Here is a 19,628-nt window from a genome sequence, read left to right as displayed (position 1 = left end):
TCTCATCTATTCAAGAGGTTGTGGGTTCAATCCCCACTCACCTTGTTTTATTTTTCTCCTTTATTTTTCTCCTAACTCTCTCATCTACTCAAGAGGTTGTGGGTTCAATCCCTACTCACCACATTTATTTTTCTCCTTTATTTTTTTCCTAACACTCTCATCTATTCAAGAGGTTGTGCTTTAAAACTCCACTCACCACATTTTATTTTTCTCCTTTATTTTTTTCCTAACTCTCTCATCTATTCAAGAGGTTGTGGATTCAATCCCCACTCTCCAGATTCATTTTTCCTTTCATTTTTTTCATGAAATTTTTATGTAGTTTACATTTGGTGAGGTCTTGGGTGCAATTCCCAACGACCTCACAATTTAAAAAAAAACATAGCTATTTTTTTTCAATTCTTGGCCGAGACCATCAATTTCCAGCAAGCTGGAAATTTGGTCTTTTTCAATCCATTTTGTCTCATTCTTATGCTGATTTTTGTAGTATTTTGAGTGACATTCAGTCAGACACCTTAACCTTATATGAACATCATATTTTTAACATTTTCATACACGCGAAACACACCATTTTAACATACAATTACTCCTTTTACATTGCATTTGGTGAAACTTCAAATGACTGTAACTTTTGCCTCGAATATCTTTGAGAGATGATTTGATTTTTAAAGTTGATTATTTTTCAAGTTCCATGTGGTATCCAATTTGACTTTCCTTTTTTTCCTTATAATTTTACCTTATATATAGATACAACCCGATAAAACTAAAATTAGAAATCTTATCTCAGTGATTTGTATTTTTTTCTCATTGATATAGAAAAATTTACATGATTGAAAAAATATCGCCTTGATTAGACATCCGATCATGCATGATTTATGTCCGTTTGAAGATAAAAAATTTACAACTACTCCTTTTACGTTATATTTGGTGAAAGTTAAAATGATCGTAGCTTTTGTCTCGAATATCTTTTAGAGGCAAATCTTTTTTTAAAGTTGCTTATTTTTTTTTTAAATCTACGTTGTAAACTCAATTTCTTTATCCGATTTGACTTTCTTTTTTCTTATAATTTTACCATATATATAGTCACAAAATGATAAAAGTAAAACTATAAATCATATCTTAGTGTGTGGTGTTTTTTCGCGTAGATATCCAAAAAATAATCGAATTCAAAAAATTTGCTGCGATCAGACATCCGAGGCATGATTTATGTTCGATTGAAGTTCAAAAATTTACAATTACTCCTTTTACGTTACATTTGGTGAAACTTCAACTGACCGTAACTTTTGCCTCGAATATTTTTTAGAGGCGATTTTTTTTTAAAGTTTCTTATTTTTTCGAAATCTACGTGGTAAACTCAATTTTTTATCTGACTTGACTTTCTTTTTTTCCATATAATTTTACCTTATATATAGTCACAAACCGATAAAAGTAAAACTATAAATCATATCTCAGTGTTTGGTGTTTTTTCGCATAGATATCAAAAAAATAATCACATTAAACAAAAAATTGCCTCTATCGGTCATTTGAAGTTTCACCAAATGTAACGTAAAATGAGGACCTCGAGGTTGGCGCCTCGGGGTTGTGGAGGGGGGTTAGGGCCTCGAAACAGGCCCTCAGGAGGGGGTCTTAGGGCCTCGAGGGAGGGTTAGGGCCTCTAGGCAGTCACATTGGGGAGGGGGGCTGGGATGTTAGGGCCTCGAAGCAAGTGTCTCGGGGCGGGTGGCTGGGGGTTTAGGGCCTCGAGGCTGGGGGGAGGGAGGGCCTCAAGGGGGGGGGGGGTTAGGGACTCGAGGCAGAAACCTCGAGGCGATGGGCTGGGGGGTTCAGGGCCTCGAGGCAGGCGCCTCGGTGCTGGGGGAGGGGGTGGGGCCTCGAGGCAAGCGTCTCGGGGCTGGGTAAGAGGGCAGGGCCTCGAGGCAAGCGCCTAGGGGCTGAGGGGGTTAGGGCCTCGAGACAAGCGCCTCGGGGCAGAGGGATGGGGGGGGGGGGTTAGGGCCTCGAGGCAGACGCCTCGGGGCAGAGAGCCGGGGAGGGTTAGGGCCTCGAGGCTAGGGGATTAGGGCCTCGAGGTAGGTGTGTCTCTTAGATTTCGGTCATAGTCTAAGGATACTTGTGTATTCTTCCTTGTTTTTTTAAATAATCATGTGGTGTCTTAAACCTAATAATCCGATTAATTTCACTATACACTTTATGTAAGACTTATTTAAGGATGAATATTCTCTATCAATCATATTTTCAATCTTAAAACTCCTATTTTTAACTTTTGATCAAAAAGATGGGAGATCAAAGATGTAATTATTCATTTCACTGTCGCTTACGGGTCAATTGGTTGTTTATTAGAGTTATGTCATATGAATAATTATTTACATATTCCCTTTTATATCTTTGTTATAGAGATAGTGTTTATCTATAAATTTCATGTTTTCTATATTCATGATATTAATGATTATCATAAAGTATTGTGTATTTGAGTAAGTATATAATGTTATAGAGAGGTAATGGTCTTTTAAAAAAAGTATCTGTTATAATGGATGTTAGTGACGTTATATATATAAGTAGAATGTTATTATTGAAAAATTGAAAAATATTACTTGAAAATTTGATTTTAGAGAAAATCAAGTCGTTAGGGAGAAATGCTATTATAATGAGTGACATCTTATACTGAGTTTTGACTGTGTAACTTAATATCTAATGGGTATGCTGAATTTTATACAACTTGCATTTCTATATATTTGTCATAATTTACTTTTTATTTTATTTAAAAAGTGTTTTTTGTTAACATTTTAATTCTAATTTTCACATAATATATTTAAGATCATAAGATTATAAGATATTTCAGTACATTCAACATGTCTTTAGTTAATCTCCACAAAATTTTAAAAAAAATTATTTTCTTAAACATCATTCCAAATCGAAATCAAACAAACAAATTGAGACAAAGAAAATAATAAACATGATATAAGCTAAACTAGTTTTCCTTCCCAAGACAAAATTCAGTCTATGTATATTTAATATACATCATAGTCAACATTATATATTGTATGTATAACTAATTAAACATAACAATTCATGTATTAATAATATTTTTCTATATATTTAAATAAAACTTTAGCTTTAAATCAATCCAATTTTAAATTATCATTTTGATAATATATATAAGCAATAAAATAAAGGGAAAAGAACCGAAAAAAGTGGTTTTTTTCCATTGGTACATGTAAAGAAAAATATATTGTCCCACATGCAATTCCAAACATGTCAAATAATAAGTACACACCACTCAAAAGAGCAAATAAAGAAAATACAAAATCGATTTGAAACAAAACTAAATAAAGGTTTTCCATTTTTCAAAATGAAAATAAAAAATAAGACCAAATTGTATCGTTTGGTAGCTGGTAAGAGTTTTATAGATATTAATAATATATAAATTAGTTACAAGAGAATTTATATAGTAATTATACAAAATATTAGTTATACACGTGTTGACATGAAATAATGCTTCATCCGTTTAAAAAAAATGAACTAGTTTAATTTGACATAAAGTTTAAAAAAATAAAATTAAAAAAGCCAATCTTGTCGTCTGAAATTAAAATTATGTCAAATATTACTACTCTAAACATGTCACGTCCAATACTAAAAACTAAATTTTGTTACAAAAGAAAATGAATTATTCTTTATTAAAAGAGATGACGCAAACGAAAAATAGATCATTATATCTTTTTTAAATGAAGAAATAATATATAGATTCTTTGGTGACTTATACTTTTATGTGTATATTTTTATAAACTTGTCAACCAAATATCGTATTAATATTTTCTTTTATCTACCTTATCAAACATAGTATTTAAATTACTTCTTTCTTATCAAACTCCTAATAAAGTCACTAGATAAATAAAGGACATGTCAAAAACACCTGAAAAGGTTCATGTAGAATGTAATAAACCATATTCTCTTCTCATCTTCTTGTGAATATGGTTCAAACCATGTTCTCCAATCAAATTCTTCTTTGCGACTTTCTATAATCGCAGTTGATTACTATAGGGTTTAAAGTTTAGGGTTCAGGAACAGAACCTCGATTACCAATTTGACTTTCATTTTCAAATTATAATAAGAGGTCTTTTTGTGATATAATTTTGATCATACTAATTCTCATCATGTCAACTTCCGAACAAGTTGGAGGAGGACGAGGAGGAGGACGAAGACGTCTTAGAGGTGGAGGAAATAATGGTGTTTGGCCAGAGCCATTCTTGGAGGCATTAGCTACACAAATGGCTATTAATACTACTAGTTCCATTAATCGTCTTGCTGCTGCTCAAGCACTCTCAAATCTTTTCCAGGTACACACACCTCTCAAATTACTTTATACGCTCTCATGATATCTAATCATCGTTTTTCTTTCTTATGATATTTTAAAATATATTATTGATATAATAATAAGTTGTATATAACATGACATGAATTACTTGTATGTACAAAATAAACGAATTCAGAATTTAAAATTTATATAAATCGATATGAAATATTGTTAACTCCCACCCTAAGAGTTGTTAATTAAGCTAAGGTACATTATTATTATGAAATTAATAATGGGGTTTTGGGTGATTTGTATTTAATTGGTCAGGCGTAATTATGTATGTTTGTATTAAAGATAATATAATGATTTTTGTAAGATAATGAGCATTTTTATATATAGTTTGGTCAAATGGAACCCGTGATCAATAAATTATATATATAAGTAGGTGTAGGTATATAGATTGTAGTATAGTATATAATTATATAATAATATTAGAGATAAAATGGCATTAAATAATATTACTGAAAAAGTATGATCAGTGCATATAAATGAAATGTTGAAAGTAACTGGTTATGACTGGCATTAGGATGAATTTTAGCAGCAGAAAAAAAGTCTTTTTGAGGAACTCTATTAGCTACTAGCTCTGTACTTGTGCATCAGAAATTACTTTGTCTATTTTAGTTATTTTAGAGTTCGATTAAATTTTAATTTATATCGAGAGGTTTCATATCAAAGTGTTTAAATTCTCTAACAAAGGTGAGTTTGTATTAAAGAAATTTAAATTCTAAATGAGTACTTACCACTCTATCATAACTCAGATCGATTAACAATATATTTTTCTTATTGTTTTATTGACTCCCTAAAACATGATTTTTTTCGTCTCAATTTACGTGATACTATTTGACTAGACACAAATTTTAAGAAAGAAATAAAGACTTTTGAAATTTTTGATCTAATATATTGCTTGATCATTTATTTGATTATAAATCATTTCACTAAAACTAAAATATTATTTTTAAAATATTACTTTTAAAAAATCCGACACTCACGGATCGATACTTTGAAAGATTCTTGACCTAAGGTTTGTCTATTCTTTGGACAGTCGTTTTCTAGGATTTTGTTGCATCTATGCCAAAAAAGTTCTTTTGGTTAAAATTTGAATTCCTTTCCTTTTCATTGCATGATCCTCTTTAAGCTCTACATATTATAAATCCCCACAACTTTTTTGACTCAAACTTTCTAAATATATATATATATATATATATATATATATACATAATACTTTCTCCGTCCTTATTTACTTGTTCATATTTTCTCTTTTAGTTGTCCTTATTTACTTGTTTATTTTGACAAATCAAGAAAGGACAAAAAAAATATTTCTATTATTGCCCTCATTTTAAGTTCTTGAAAATTTTCAAGTTTTAATTCATCATTTTTTAAGCCATAATTCATAAGAGTGAAATTATAATTTCACTATGCTAATTATTATTATCTTAATATGTGTGTCATTTTTAAAGTGGACAACTAAATAAGGACAGGGAAAGTATATTATAATATATATCACTCAATTATTAAATGCACTTCTTTTTTATTATTTGCCCATATATAACACTAGCTTGCACTCCTATATATTACTCTAAATAAAAAGATGTGGAAAGAGACCTTTGAGTCCTTTTTATTGACATCATTACTAAGTACAAATTCAACTTTACTAAGTACAAATTTAACTTTCTATACTTAGTTAAAGATGTGGATCAAAATACGTATATGTAATTATCTTTAACCTTTTTTGATAATATTAATTCATCGTGATAAGATGAAATATTCTACGATAAATTTAAATTATTCATTAAGTTAGTAAATTTAGATATCTCACCTTATTCAATATTAAATTTGAGACTATTTTATTTTATTTTTTAAATAAAATAATCTCGAAATAATTTAATCCGCCTGTCAAGACTAATGATATGTATGGCTTTTCATGAGTATTATCCATTGGGTAATATCATCTATTTTCCGGGTATTATTCTCTATTTGGTAGGTAGCTTATTAAGGGGAAAAAATAAATTATAGCGGTTGCATTTTTTCAGAATTAACCTACCAAATCTAAGTAATATATAGGAAACTTACATAAATATATTATATCAAAAAAATATTTGTCATTTATAATAATGATATTTTTTTATTTGATCACTATTATTATATTTATAATATATATTATAGTACAATTTATAATATACATATATATTTATATACATAATTTATTTTTAAATATATATTACAGATTTAACATAACATTATTGTATATATTTTTATAAATGATAATAAATTTTTTTAAATATGATTAATAGTAGAATTTTATCAAAAAGATCCCCATTCAAATATCTTTATCATTATATACTCTGGATTCATTTTTCTAGTTATGATAGAGTAATTATTTGAGTTTTTATTATTATTATTATTATTTTTTTGAATAATTGGGTATTAATTGTTTATTGGTTGATTTCCAATGAAAACTGTAACTATCAGATCTGTTTGCATATCTAGTATGGTATAGTATGAATTGAAATGAAGAGCTTGTTACAGATTCTTTATTTGTATACTTGTCAGTACAGATAATTAACTATATAATAATAATAATTCTCTATAACACAGTAAATAAAGGTCCATTTTATTTAACAGGAATGAGTTGTTTGGATGATTAAGATTTTGAGTTTTTAGAAAATAAAGTTCCTGAATCATTTTATATTCAGAATTCATACATCTGATTAATTCAAAGTCATAAAATAGATATTTATTATTTAAAAAAAAAATTAAAATAACATATATTTATTTATTTATCATTTGTCACATAACGTCAAGTATAGTATACATACTTAGGAAGTTTGAATTATAATTAAACAAAGTGTCGGATTAATTCACTTGATACTACATATCTATAAGTATTTAACAGGTACATAAATTAATCGAAATATATAAATAAAGAATTATGTTAACTTTATAGATATATCTAAGTGAATTAATTTATTAAAAAAGACAAGAATGTATTGCCCATTCCTTATATCATGTGTAAAAAAAACAAGTCTTTCCAGTTAATGATTCACATTCTTGGCTGACACTCTATTTATTACACTCATTTCATGAATCTAATTTCTGCCCCCTCTTCCTCCAACCTTATCCATATAATAATAATAATAATAATAATAATAAAACGTATAATATCCTTTCATTATTAGAAAATTACTAATTTTTTTATTGAAGTTTCATGGAAAAATAATAGTAGTGTTGCCATACAGAAATATTAGAAAGATTTTCAATATTTTAACAAGAATTTCGATTGAGGTATAAATGAAAAATCATATTTTATAGGAAAAATGTATAAGTACCCTCTCAATCTATGTTCGAAATATTAGAGATATATTTAAATTATATTAAGGTTCTATTACCCTCCTGAACTTATTTTATAAGTAATTTTCTACTCCTTTTCATCCTACGTGATATTAGCTTGAAAAAAAAGTCAAACAACATTGGACCCAGAAGAGAGTGCCACGTAGGTCAAAAAGGGGTAGAAAATTATTAATAAAATAAATTCAGAGAATAATAAAACTTTTATATAGTATAAGTATATCTCTAAAATTTTGAACATCGATTAAAGGATACTTTAGCATTATTCCTATTTTACAACATAAATTTCTTATCACGTCCTTTCTTTTAACAAGAGACATAATCTTCTTTCTCCCTTCTCAAAATAGTACAATTGTTTTTCATTTTGACAATTTTATATTACAGGCTTGATTAGTTTAAATTTGTAAAAGATAAATTGATATAATTAACATAAATATGTTAACGTTTTCTGTAAAAAGCTTATCTCTAGTTATAGTTCTGTTACTCAAATTCTAAATTTTTAATTAAGAGTTAAGAGACGTTGACTAAATTCAAGTAAAGATGAATCTATCGTTGAAGTAACAGGATCGACAAAATTCAATAATTTTTATTTTTTTTAAGTATCTTATTTGATTCTAAAATATATTAAGTATATATAACTAAAAATAATAGCTTTAATATTTTGAATTGCTAGTGATGGGAGTTGAGTGTATTCTAAAAGCTGAAGGAGAGTTGAGAGACAGTAACCTTTTCTTGGAAATGAAAGAGAAAAAGGAGATGTGTCTATTCCTCTTATATTTTATAAACTATAATATTTAGTAGTATTTTCAAAAATTATTTAGACATAAAATTGTTTATAAGTTTAAAATTCAGAAAACTTCAAAAACTGTTTTAGTTGATAAATGACAAAATTTCTCGTATTGATGGTTAATGAGATTACGAAATTTTTATATGATTTACATAATTCTACTTCTTTAGAGCGTGAGTTTATTGTATGACTCATCTCATTCAATATCAATTTTCCGAAAATAAAATCGTTCATTCACTAAATGCGAGATAGGATGTTAAAAGAATGACAAATTTTTTATATCATTAATTAAGGAGATAGCAAAACTAGAATAACTTTTTTTTTTTGAATTATTTTTTATGATATGAGTTACTCAGAATCTAATCGTACGATTTTTAATCGCATAAACTTTTCAAGACTTATTTTAAATTTGAAATATTTAATTTCAGAATTGTTATGACTGACATGAGAAGTGATGAGTAGTTATTTTCTTGGTTCATTTCTCCTTGATATTGATAGTGTAGGTAGGTATGATGAGTAGCTAATTACTAGTAATAAATAGCCTACTATTTTCTTACTCTTTTTTTCTTCTTCTGACTATCTCTGCATGCCTTCCCTTTTATTCTAATCATGCAATAAGTTTACACACTATTTTTCTTCTTACAACATACTTTTTCTTCAAATACCACTCATTTCTAATATTCTTTTTCTTCCAATTAAAAGAAATGAATAACTAACTCTAAATTAAACTTCTTATTTTACATATTATTAGTATAACTTTCAATTACTCGCTCCATTTTAATTTTTCATATTGTATATTTAAGATTAGAGTAAAGAGTATTTTAATATACTTGATATAATTTTAATTTAAAATTAAAAAAATTAAAAATAAAATTAATTTACTTTATAAATTTTCGTGTCAAATCAAATAATATCGTTCAATGACGAAATAACAAAGAGTATTTTAATATACTTAATATAATTTTAATTTAAAATTAAAAAAAATAAAAATAAAATTAATTTACTTTATAAATTTTCGTGTCAAATCAAATAATATCGTTCAATGACGATATAATATTGTTATGGGCATATCACGTGAAGGAATATATCGTGCCATGAGGGGCTGTTTTGTACTTTCCATAACCTTCTTCTAAGTTAAAGGAATATGTTTCGTTTTAATTTACGTAATGTAGTTTGATTTGATCTAGAGTTTAATAAATGAATAATGTTGAATGGTCATAAAATTTGGTCAGAGGTTTGCTAAAAATCATAATATCGTTTATAAAATAAATTGATTTTTTAAAAATATTTTTAATTAAAAGATATTAAAGTTAAAAAAATGTTTAACAAGGTTAAATAACATAGCGTGAAATATGACCATTCTAGCCAAAAGGATTTTTCCTTAATAAAAATAGACTTTTTATTGAAATAGTGATTTAGAATAAATTATACATATTTGTGGAAGTTAGTACACAAATATGTCTTTTAACTTAGCCTCATTCTACATTTATGTCCTTTAATTTTAGATATGCGCAAATTCACTTAATTTCTACGTTATCTATACCAGCTTTGTTATAAGTGACAAGTGTCGATTAATTAGTATATTCTGTCTTTCTATATTTACTTGTTCACTATATTGAAAACCTATGTTCGATTAGATAATAAAAAGACAATTTATCATTTTATGCCTATTCGACGTTCATTTTTAAGTAGTATTACTTCTCAATATTTGATAATATAACCAATATTTTTTGTTTATTGCTTATTAGGTATGTTTAATTCACTATGTTTTAGTTTATGTATGAAATGAAACAAAAAAATAAGGTAAGGAGAAGCCATGAAAAATAAGAAATTACTTTTCATTATGTTTTAACTTATGTATCGTACGTACTTATTAAAATTATTGTAACATCAAAAATTTAAGATTATCTTGAATTTGATTATATTAAGTATTATGAATAAAAATTTAAAAACATTATCTTAAATATGATTATATTAAGTATTATTTCACAACGTAATAAATATTTTGTAAGGTTTGTTCAACATGGAGAGCTGTGTCCCGGTCCGATCTGCTATGGCAAAATTTAAGCAACCGTATATGGAACCGCGATCGTCTTCTCCATCCGACGTGGCATGACGAATACGTATATTGGCACCGTACGTCTAATAATTTCCGTCAATGTAGATACGTATACCGTACCCTCCATTTTGTACGAGCAAACAACGACGATGATAACAATGACGGTCTCTCTTGTCGTCGTATCGCGTTATCCGATCGCCATTTAGCTGCCGGATTTTCCGATGGATCGGTCCAATTGTTTCATCTAATATCTAGGGCTCATCTGTCTACTTATTATCCGCAACAACGTGACCGGCTCGGCCGGTATTCTAGGGCTATTTCGGGAATTATTTTATCGGATGAGAAACTTGTGTTTGCATCATTGGATGGTGATATACATGTGGTGGTGCTCGGCGAGGCGGATCAGTATCCGCCCCGTCGTGCACGTTTAGGTGACGTGGTGAATGACGGCGCTTTGGTGGATTTCACCGGCCGTGGTCGGTGGTGGATTGGCCTCTATGCAGGTGCGTGCGTCATTATCTTACTTTTTCAATCGTACTTTTAGTTTGACATAAAATTTAATCTTAAAAAAATACAAATATATTTTGAAATAGACTAATAACAAAAAAATGTCATTCGACGTACTCAATAATGCTAAATATTCATTTTTTTGTATGTATTTAATTTAGAAAAGTAATAAAATATTTAAAATGGAGTCGTTAGAGATAAACAGGTCAAATATATTGACCAACTAATTAATTATGAAAGAATGTCTGTTATTATGATGTTAAAAGTGTAACATAATAATTTGCTTTCGAGAAGATTTCTTAAAGAAGGCTTAATTCTTCCTTGACCAATGTTCTTTTTTTTCTTCTTTTTTGGGAAAAAACAAACAACAAAACTATTTTAGTTTTTTACTACTCCTTTCGAGCATGAAGTTTAAGGAAGAAAAAAAATGTATTTGATGCCTTGCAGACTAAAATAGGTGATCTATATTTGTACGACTATGAATTTATTAGGAATAAAATAAGTATTTTAAAATTAAATTATCACTAAATATAAAAATATATCATTTATTTTAAGATTGACTAAAAGAAGAGTGAATCGTATAAATTGGAACGAAGTATAATATATTGTACGCCTTGAATAAAAAAGGTCCCAATAAAAATGATAAATTATCTTCAATTTTGAAAGAACAGGTGAAAATAGATGCGTAATGAACAACTAAAAATGGGTGGAGTAGTAGTTTTTAGAATAAAATAACTTCTATTTATAGGAGATTTGCCTTTGTGCTCTTAGAAAATAAGTTTTCTCAAATCGACATTTAAAATATTGGAAAAGAGGTATAATAATTAAATTAAAAAATATTTTCTATGTAGGTGTCACGTAAGAGTCACGTAAGATAACATAAGGGGTTATGCGGAAATTTAATATTTCAAAGGGTAAAATGTAAATATAAACTCAATGTTAAATAATAAGGAGCAAATATATATAACCAAAAACTATAAAAAAAAGGATGGATATAACTATTTTCTAACCCTTTTACCATCTATCAAAGCAAAACTTTGAAGTTTATGAACTTTTTGCAATGTAATTTAGTGAGTGTCTAACGTTAAATTAGTTGGGCTGAATTACTGTAAAGAATAATTACACCTATTAATTTCTCATCATTACTCTACCATGATGATAATTGCTCATAAATTACGATAATTTGTAGCGTGATCCAATTTTTATTATGTTACTAAATTAAAATGTCTCCTTTTCTTTGGACAATATTTTCAGGTGTACCGGGTCGGGCATTTCACGTATGGAATAGTGAAACGGAGCAACTAATCTTCGCCGACGGCGATTTAACCGATCCCGAGGCATTAACCGGTTGGCACCTCCTAACCGAGTTAATGGACCTTGTGGGCCGGGTCCGTGTCACAGCTCGTGACACTGCTGTGGCATGTACCGGCCCACAACTCGTTGTTATAGACTTACATAACCAAGGGTTGATCCTCCGAGAAAGATCCTTCCAACATGAGCTCATTGTAGGATCTTTCGACGCCACGAGCGACTCGCTCGTGGCGGTGGACGGACGGGGTGTAGCCACAGTCCGTCGGACTGAGGATTTGGATGAGTCGTGTAGGTTTAATGTGCGAGGCGCGTCGCAACGAGGGGTGGTTGGAAGCATGAATAGTAGTGGATATGGTGTAATGTGTGTGGGAGAAGTTATTAGGGTTTGGGAAGTAGAAAATGGAGTGTATCTTTATAGTTTAAGGGAAAGAATAGGGGAAGTTAATGCCATGCATGCAAATGAAAGGCATATAGTAGCTTGTTCTAGTGATGGTACAATTCATTTATGGGATTTTGGGGCTTAATAATTAATTAATATGGGGATTAATTATTATTAATTAGGACATTGGAGTTCCCTAATTGGTATAAAATTTAACAAGGATAATTAGGGTTTAATTAAGGTCTTGTCTTTTTATGTAGGAAATTAAACAATGATTTGGAGCTCAAAATGAATTGTTTCTTCTTTGTTTTTGGCAATTTATGTCATCTTAATGGTTTAGCTTTTCAAAATTATTATACTACAATGTTTCATTGTATTCCAAAGAAAAATGCATTATGCATGTTATGGTATGTTATTAAAACTATACATTTCAAAAGTTTTATAGACGTACTGATGAATATTTTGACATATTTAAGATCAATGATTTCAATTTTTTTTCCCTTTTAAGTAAAAATCTATGAAAACAAAGTGAAACGTAGTGTAGTATATATATGTTAATATATGTTGAATGTCAATTAAAATGATAATTATAATTTATACCCATGCAACAATCAACATATACAACCCAAATAAGAGTTAAATGTGTGCATTTGCGATATGTAACTATCTTATGCAATACCAATTAGGAGCATGTTTGGATGAGGTAATAATTTTTTATTCAATAGCCATATTTCTAAATTTTGATTTATTTGTCTTTTTGGCTTAAAAGCGCTTTTTTATTTTTCTCAAACACCACAAACAGCCTATAAACTTCTTGATCTGCTAAAAAATAAAATGATGAAAACATAAAAACGACTAGGATAAAACAATAACATAGTCATTATAATCTCACAAGTTGGGCTTGAAGAGGGCAGGATAAATGCACGCCTCATTTCAGCCTACCTTTATGAGGTAGAGAGGTGGTTTCCATAAACCCTCGACTCAAAAGAAGTATGATAGAAAAAAAAAAAAAAAAGACAATGACAACAGAGAGGTGGTTTCCATAAACCATCAACTCAGGATGTAACATAACATTTAACATGAAACATGAGTGTATTCTTAAACAAAATAGACAAGCTATACAATAATTGCTAACAACAGTTCCAAGTTGTCCATAATTTCAGCATTCTTGATGAGCTGATCAATTCCTATAAACTAAATGAACTCCTCAAGAAGATCTCACATACAATCAATCATCACCAGATAAATCTCCCCAACGAACGTTGTGCTTTGCAGCTAGATAATGTGCTCCCACTGGCCCCCTACTTCCGTATGGATAAAGCTCTGGTGCGATCTTCTTCTCTTCCAGCTCCTTTAACAACGGCGTAAATAGAGCCCATGCAGCATCAAGTTCATCGCTTCTTATGAACAATCTTCGCTCTCCTTCTATTGCATCTAACAAAAGCCGCTCATATGCATCTGGTATTTCACCTCGATACCTTTACATAATGAGCCATTGAAGTCAATGTAAATATAGTGTTCATCTTGATCATGTAATCTTAAATCAATCACACAGATAAGTCATCCATCATATATAACGTTAGCAAGTGAGGTAGATTAAAGTCTTATACCCGCAATTCTTCTATAAACCGATAACGTCCACTGTCCACACTTTCTAATTTAAGCAAGTGTCAGCTTCATAGTTCAAACAAATCTCATTGAAGAACGGCAAGAAATCTGTTATTAATTACATTCCTAGCTCTATATCAGATAATGCGGTGAAAATTAAATTCCAGGTGCTACACCATATGTATGTGTCATCCATACTGAAAGCATCCTGATCATAGAACAAACAAGGGGCAATGGTGAACTACAAGAAAATTTTTGCTGTCATTGGGTGTATTCGGTACGAAGGAAAACGTTTTCTTGGGGAAAAAAGTTGGTTTCTGACTTATTTTCTACGGCTCAGTTTAGTACGCAAGAAAATACTATACCGAAAACATTTTATATAAAATCTAGCAAAACAGGGGTGGGAAGTGGGGTTCGGGAGTGGCGCATGGTGGGATGATCAAGGGGTGGGAGTTAGGATCTTGGGGAGTAGACAATGAACTAGGAATATCATTTATGGAACATGTTTTCTCTACTTCTATTAGGGAAGTCATTTTCCTTATTTTTAAGGAACTTGTTTTCCTATAGAAAATGTTTAGAAACCGAACATGAAAAAATCCATACAGAACACACCAATAAGCTGTTACTAACTCTAGATCAGCACGAGTCTCTTACTTTGCTTTGTAAAGAAGATTAAGGTCACTCCGGTCAAGTCTCATTCCAAGACCAGGAACCTTGTTGTTAATTTTCAGATATATGGCTTCATCGGGTTGTAGACGCAGAACTAGCTCATTGGTTGCCTTATCCATATCAGCTCCAAAGTTCCTTTTGTACAAATTTCCGGGGACATGTCTGAACTGGACCCTGATCTCTGCCCTGCAGTTCCAGTAAAACAAAATCTCCAATAATTTTGTGGTTATCAGGATATATACCTGAAAATATATCACTATGGAGGAAATAACAATCTAGCGACCTCTTTGTATGGAGAGCTTTTCCTGCTTTCATGAGGAAAGGAACCCCGTCCCAACGTGCATTATCAATAAAGAGTGCAGCAGCAGAAAATGTTGGAGTGATACTGCCATTTGGCACAGTTGGATCATCTGTGTAAGCTGGGTATGATTTAGCACCCTTGCTATGACCCTTATACTGTCCAAGAACAATATCTTCAAGTTGCAATGGCCTCATTGACCTTAAAACTTTAACCTGAATCACATGGACCATGTTTTAGTATATTTCCTCTAGTTTTAATCATATTCACTTGGATGATTTACGGAATGCAGGATTTACGAGAATAATTTGTGGCATAAATGTGCATACCTTTTCATTTCTGATGTCCTCAGCATCCAAGCTGACAGGTGTTTCCATAGCAAACAATGCTAGTATTTGAAGGAGATGATTTTGCATAATATCACGGATGATCCCGTAGTGGTCAAAGTATCTGAGAAGAAAGAGCAGAAAGATTGAGATCCAACTACAACAGAATACTACTTTTTAAGTATCAGCGGCAGAGTAATGAGCCTCACCCTCCTCGTCCCTCGGTACCAAAATCTTCAGAAAATATAAATTGGACATTGCGGATGTAGTTTCTGGACCAAAGAGGCTCAAAGACAAGATTCGAGAACCGAAGAACTGAGAGATTCTCAACAAGTTCTTTTCCCAAGTAATGGTCAATTCTGAGGAGAAAAAAAAAAACTAGCATAAGAAAACTTCAACCCATGTTATCTCCACAAGGTAACTGGCAAAGAAATGCAGTTAATCTAACCGAAAGATTTGCTCCTCAGTTAGGTACTTCTTTAGGCATCTGGTCAGCTCACTAGATGATTCTAAATCACGACCAAATGGTTTCTCAACAATGACCCTTGTCCACCCACTTGTTGAAGAAGCTTTAAGACTTGCACATCTCACCACATCCACGAATATATTTGGAGGTATTGATAAGTAAAACAACCTATTAGAAATCCTACAACCCTAGAATGTAATCATATGATCAGCACTCACAATCAGCTTTTTATCATTCATCAGTAACATAGCTTAGCATTGTTAAGTAAAGAGCAGTAAAATGTGGCATAAACTGCATCAAGCAGAGACTAACTTTTGCCACTCAAACCCCAAGAAACATTAAGTATACTATGTATACTTGGGGTTCTTTCTTTTGGTCTATCATTTCATCTAAATTGAGAGGCTAGGTAACTGTTCATAAAATTATAATTAGAAAAATACATTATCCTGCCAAACTTTTAAGATTTGCAGTCCATAATAAAGTATAAGTAACACATAACCAGCTCTCCGCTTCTCTAAGTATGCTTCAAGAGAAGTGCGTACATGTATGACATAATATGCAAAAGCTATGAACAACAAATACTTATTCTTATTTATCATCTAATATGCAAATGGAGTAACTTATACAAATAGTTGATTAGCATATTGAACAAAGAGAAGTTGTGGAAGTTCCCCTGTAACTCTCTTGTCACTGCTTTAGATGGAGATAGTAATAGGAGTCTCATTCTGGAAAATTCTGGATTCCTCAGCTTAAAAGTATTGTAGGGGTTGATCAAAGTAGGATCAATCAACCAAGGAAAGTAAGGTCTGAATTTTTTTATGTCGTACATATGTAGGTATATTATATACATATTTCCCTTTAGTTTTATTTTTAAATATTTCCCATAGTTCAGACCTTTATGAAGTTCGATAAAAAACTATCCTATTTTTCCTCCAAAATCAAATTTTGTATATGCATCAATGGAGCTTTCATTTGACCCATGTATTTTCAGTCTTCTGTAATCTCCTACTTAGTTGACTAGCATCAAACCATTAAGAATCCTTCATATAATCACCTTACATTGAGACACTATGTCATCATAAATCTTCTTCGGGCTTATGCCATAACATCATTGCAGAATGATATCTATGTCAACCTGACCATCTTTACCTGAAAGGCTACTTAACTAAAACTTCACGGCGCCAAGATAATCTCTTCGAATATCTTGCCAAAAATATTTTAAACATCAGAGAAACCACTAATGCACATCATGCCTATAATATGTTACATCTCTTATCTGAGATTTATGTACCTTACTCCTTGGAGCAACAGGAAGTTGCCTTCAAGGTTTGAGAAAAATATTAAACTAATAAAGATGATGGTTATTGATACAGCTAAGAAGATGACATCTAATTTACTGCTATAGTTTCTTTAGACATGCAAAAATGGACTGCAGACAGTGCACAAGCTTCCACATAAAGTTATCTCATTAGTACTTCCATATCTTTATCACCCCGAGTTATTGGAAGTTCATATGAGAAGTGTCACGTTTATGCTCATTCAGGTATATATGTTCCGGCAATGCTTAGTAATGGGCAGAAATAAGTACAGCACATGCATTACCTCCTTTTCCTTTAATTTGTAATCCAGTTCTGCAAAATCATCCTCAGAATTGTACTGACCGGAATGATAAAAACATCTTTCCAGAAAATGCTCCATTTTGGCATCACAATTCTCTCTGCAAACCCTCATTCACATGGATTCCATCAGCTTCATAAATCATAAACATGAAAATATTGCATGTTAAAAGTAATTTCACATAATGGTATACCTCTTATCAATTCGACAAGTTAAGGTTGTACTGATCATGTTTCTCAGCTCTTCATCACTCAATTTTGTTCGTGAGTAGCCAAAAACTACAAAATTCTGAAATGTACAAATAAAGACACATCATGAGCTACTGCTGAATCTTCCAGGATGGTTAAAATGTGTCTGCTAATTAACCTAAGCTCAAGTTGTTTTTGTGCATGATTAGTAGATAACAATATACAGTTAGAGATATGAAATTTAACCTCAGGCAGACAATCTTCATAGAAAAGAGCAAATAAAGCTGGAAAAATCTTCTTCTTGGCTAGATCACCTGAAGCTCCAATAACAGTTATGCTGACAGTGGTCTCTCCACTTCCTAACTCTGTCAAAGGCACTTGTTCTGGCATTGATTTTGAAGCCGAACATAAATACGTACACGTCAGATAAGGAAATAGAAGCAGAAAAAGATGTAAAGAACAAACCTTAATTCGTGGATGAATGTGAACCATCATCTAGAACTAAAAAATTTCAGTATCATCCATTATAATCTACAATCAAAAAGCAAAAGAACACCTACAAGAGGTTTCGAAAACCTCAAAAAAAGATCTTTTACTACAATTCTACAAAGATCATGACTGTTATTTTATCTTTTTCTCTTTAATTATGGATCCAATTCAAATGGCAAGGAAGTTAAGCTTGTGGGATACTTTAGTATAGTACATAGCTTAGTTTGAAATTTGAATACATCCACTAATTTTAAACTAAATTCAAACTGTTTCTATTCTAAGACTAGCAACTAAACCAGCATATAAAAAAAAACAAGAATTCCAGCTATGGGTACAGGGCAAGTTAAGTATCAAAGTAAGTGAACCTACAAAACCATAGTATACCAAATTACACAATCAAATATGATAAGCAATACATCAATCACTAGGAAGACACTTGTAACACCATTAGAAAAGAATGTTAAACTGAGCATGAAAAATGTTAAGATCACATTTTTTTTTCCTTCAAATGAAGAACAAGCTCACCATCTTGCACAGACACTGCATTAAGTGGAAACCCATTTGAGGAAAAGACTTCAAAATGCTTTCTTGGTTGGATTCTTGAGTAAATTCCAGATACCCAATTGAGGGGTTGGGTTCTAAATGGTAAAAAGTTAAACTTTTTGCAGAAATATGGTGCTCCATTATGTAAAGTTGAAGGAGAAGTTGCAGCTGAAGATGAAGAACAAGGGTTCAATCTCAACTGCATACCCATACAGACAGAGAAATGCCTTTGTTCAAGAATTTGAGTTTTCTTGATGAATTTCTTTTAAAAACAAGATGAGTTTTATCTGTTGTTGAAGATATTATTGGATACTGACAGATTCTTTGTCAATTGAAAATCTTTGATAAATTTTCAAGGGAAAAAAATTGACTGCCGAATGCTGTCCCTTAAGTTTGCTGAAAAGCTAGTAAGTGAAGTCCACCACCTTTTCAAATACCTCATCTTTTATATGAGGTCCATATTTTTCCCTCACAAGTTTACTAATTTTACTACTCAAAGTCTTATATTAGTTGATGATTATCTTTTTAAAAGTAATTATTTTATACTATTTTTATTTATTTTTTTGCTTGTTCAATATTGACTTTTCACTTGTCCCTTTTTTGCTTGTTATTTTTGATAAATTAAAAAAAAATTATAATACCATCAATTTATTTAGGGTTTATTTGGGAAGACGTAATTGAAATTGGT

At 30.7% G+C, this 19,628-nt stretch overlaps 2 protein-coding genes across 2 annotated transcripts; one reads left to right on the top strand and one right to left on the bottom strand.

The window, feature by feature from the left end:
* Positions 1–3,873: 3,873 nt before the first annotated feature.
* On the top strand, positions 3,874–13,172 carry LOC101263531 (transcriptional regulator STERILE APETALA). The gene is made up of 3 exons (XM_004243827.5): positions 3,874–4,331; positions 10,493–11,042; positions 12,301–13,172. Exons 1-3 carry the CDS (start codon positions 4,149–4,151, stop codon positions 12,879–12,881), a joined length of 1,314 nt encoding a protein of 437 aa, XP_004243875.1. The 5' UTR covers positions 3,874–4,148; the 3' UTR covers positions 12,882–13,172.
* A 601-nt stretch (positions 13,173–13,773) lies between these two features.
* LOC101258470 (glucose-6-phosphate 1-dehydrogenase, chloroplastic) lies at positions 13,774–19,409 on the bottom strand. Its single transcript, XM_004243519.5, has 10 exons — positions 18,923–19,409; positions 18,155–18,291; positions 17,914–18,008; positions 17,706–17,820; positions 16,086–16,291; positions 15,847–15,996; positions 15,641–15,761; positions 15,297–15,526; positions 14,999–15,199; positions 13,774–14,214 (listed from the first exon to the last, which is right to left on the bottom strand). The coding sequence occupies exons 1-10, from the start codon at positions 19,149–19,151 to the stop codon at positions 13,965–13,967; spliced, it is 1,734 nt and encodes a 577-aa protein (XP_004243567.1). The 5' UTR covers positions 19,152–19,409; the 3' UTR covers positions 13,774–13,964.
* Positions 19,410–19,628: the final 219 nt, after the last annotated feature.

The sequence above is a fragment of the Solanum lycopersicum genome, chromosome 7 (assembly GCF_036512215.1).
Source record: "Solanum lycopersicum chromosome 7, SLM_r2.1".
Classification (NCBI taxonomy): Eukaryota; Viridiplantae; Streptophyta; class Magnoliopsida; order Solanales; family Solanaceae; genus Solanum; species Solanum lycopersicum.
Note: the sequence above shows the minus strand (reverse complement) of the source record. Positions and strands in the feature narration are given on the sequence as shown.

Coding starts and splice junctions, on each gene's coding strand:
- LOC101263531 (XM_004243827.5), top strand. CDS start 4,149: ATGTCAACTTCCGAACAAGTTGGAGGAGGACGAGGAGGAGGACGAAGA. Junction 4,332..10,492: donor CACTCTCAAATCTTTTCCAG/GTACACACACCT, acceptor ATATTTTGTAAG/GTTTGTTCAACATGGAGAGC. Junction 11,043..12,300: donor GTGGATTGGCCTCTATGCAG/GTGCGTGCGTCA, acceptor CAATATTTTCAG/GTGTACCGGGTCGGGCATTT.
- LOC101258470 (XM_004243519.5), bottom strand. CDS start 19,151: ATGGGTATGCAGTTGAGATTGAACCCTTGTTCTTCATCTTCAGCTGCA. Junction 15,997..16,085: donor ACTGAGGAGCAAATCTTTCG/GTTAGATTAACT, acceptor TTTTCTCCTCAG/AATTGACCATTACTTGGGAA. Junction 15,762..15,846: donor GGTACCGAGGGACGAGGAGG/GTGAGGCTCATT, acceptor CTTTCTTCTCAG/ATACTTTGACCACTACGGGA.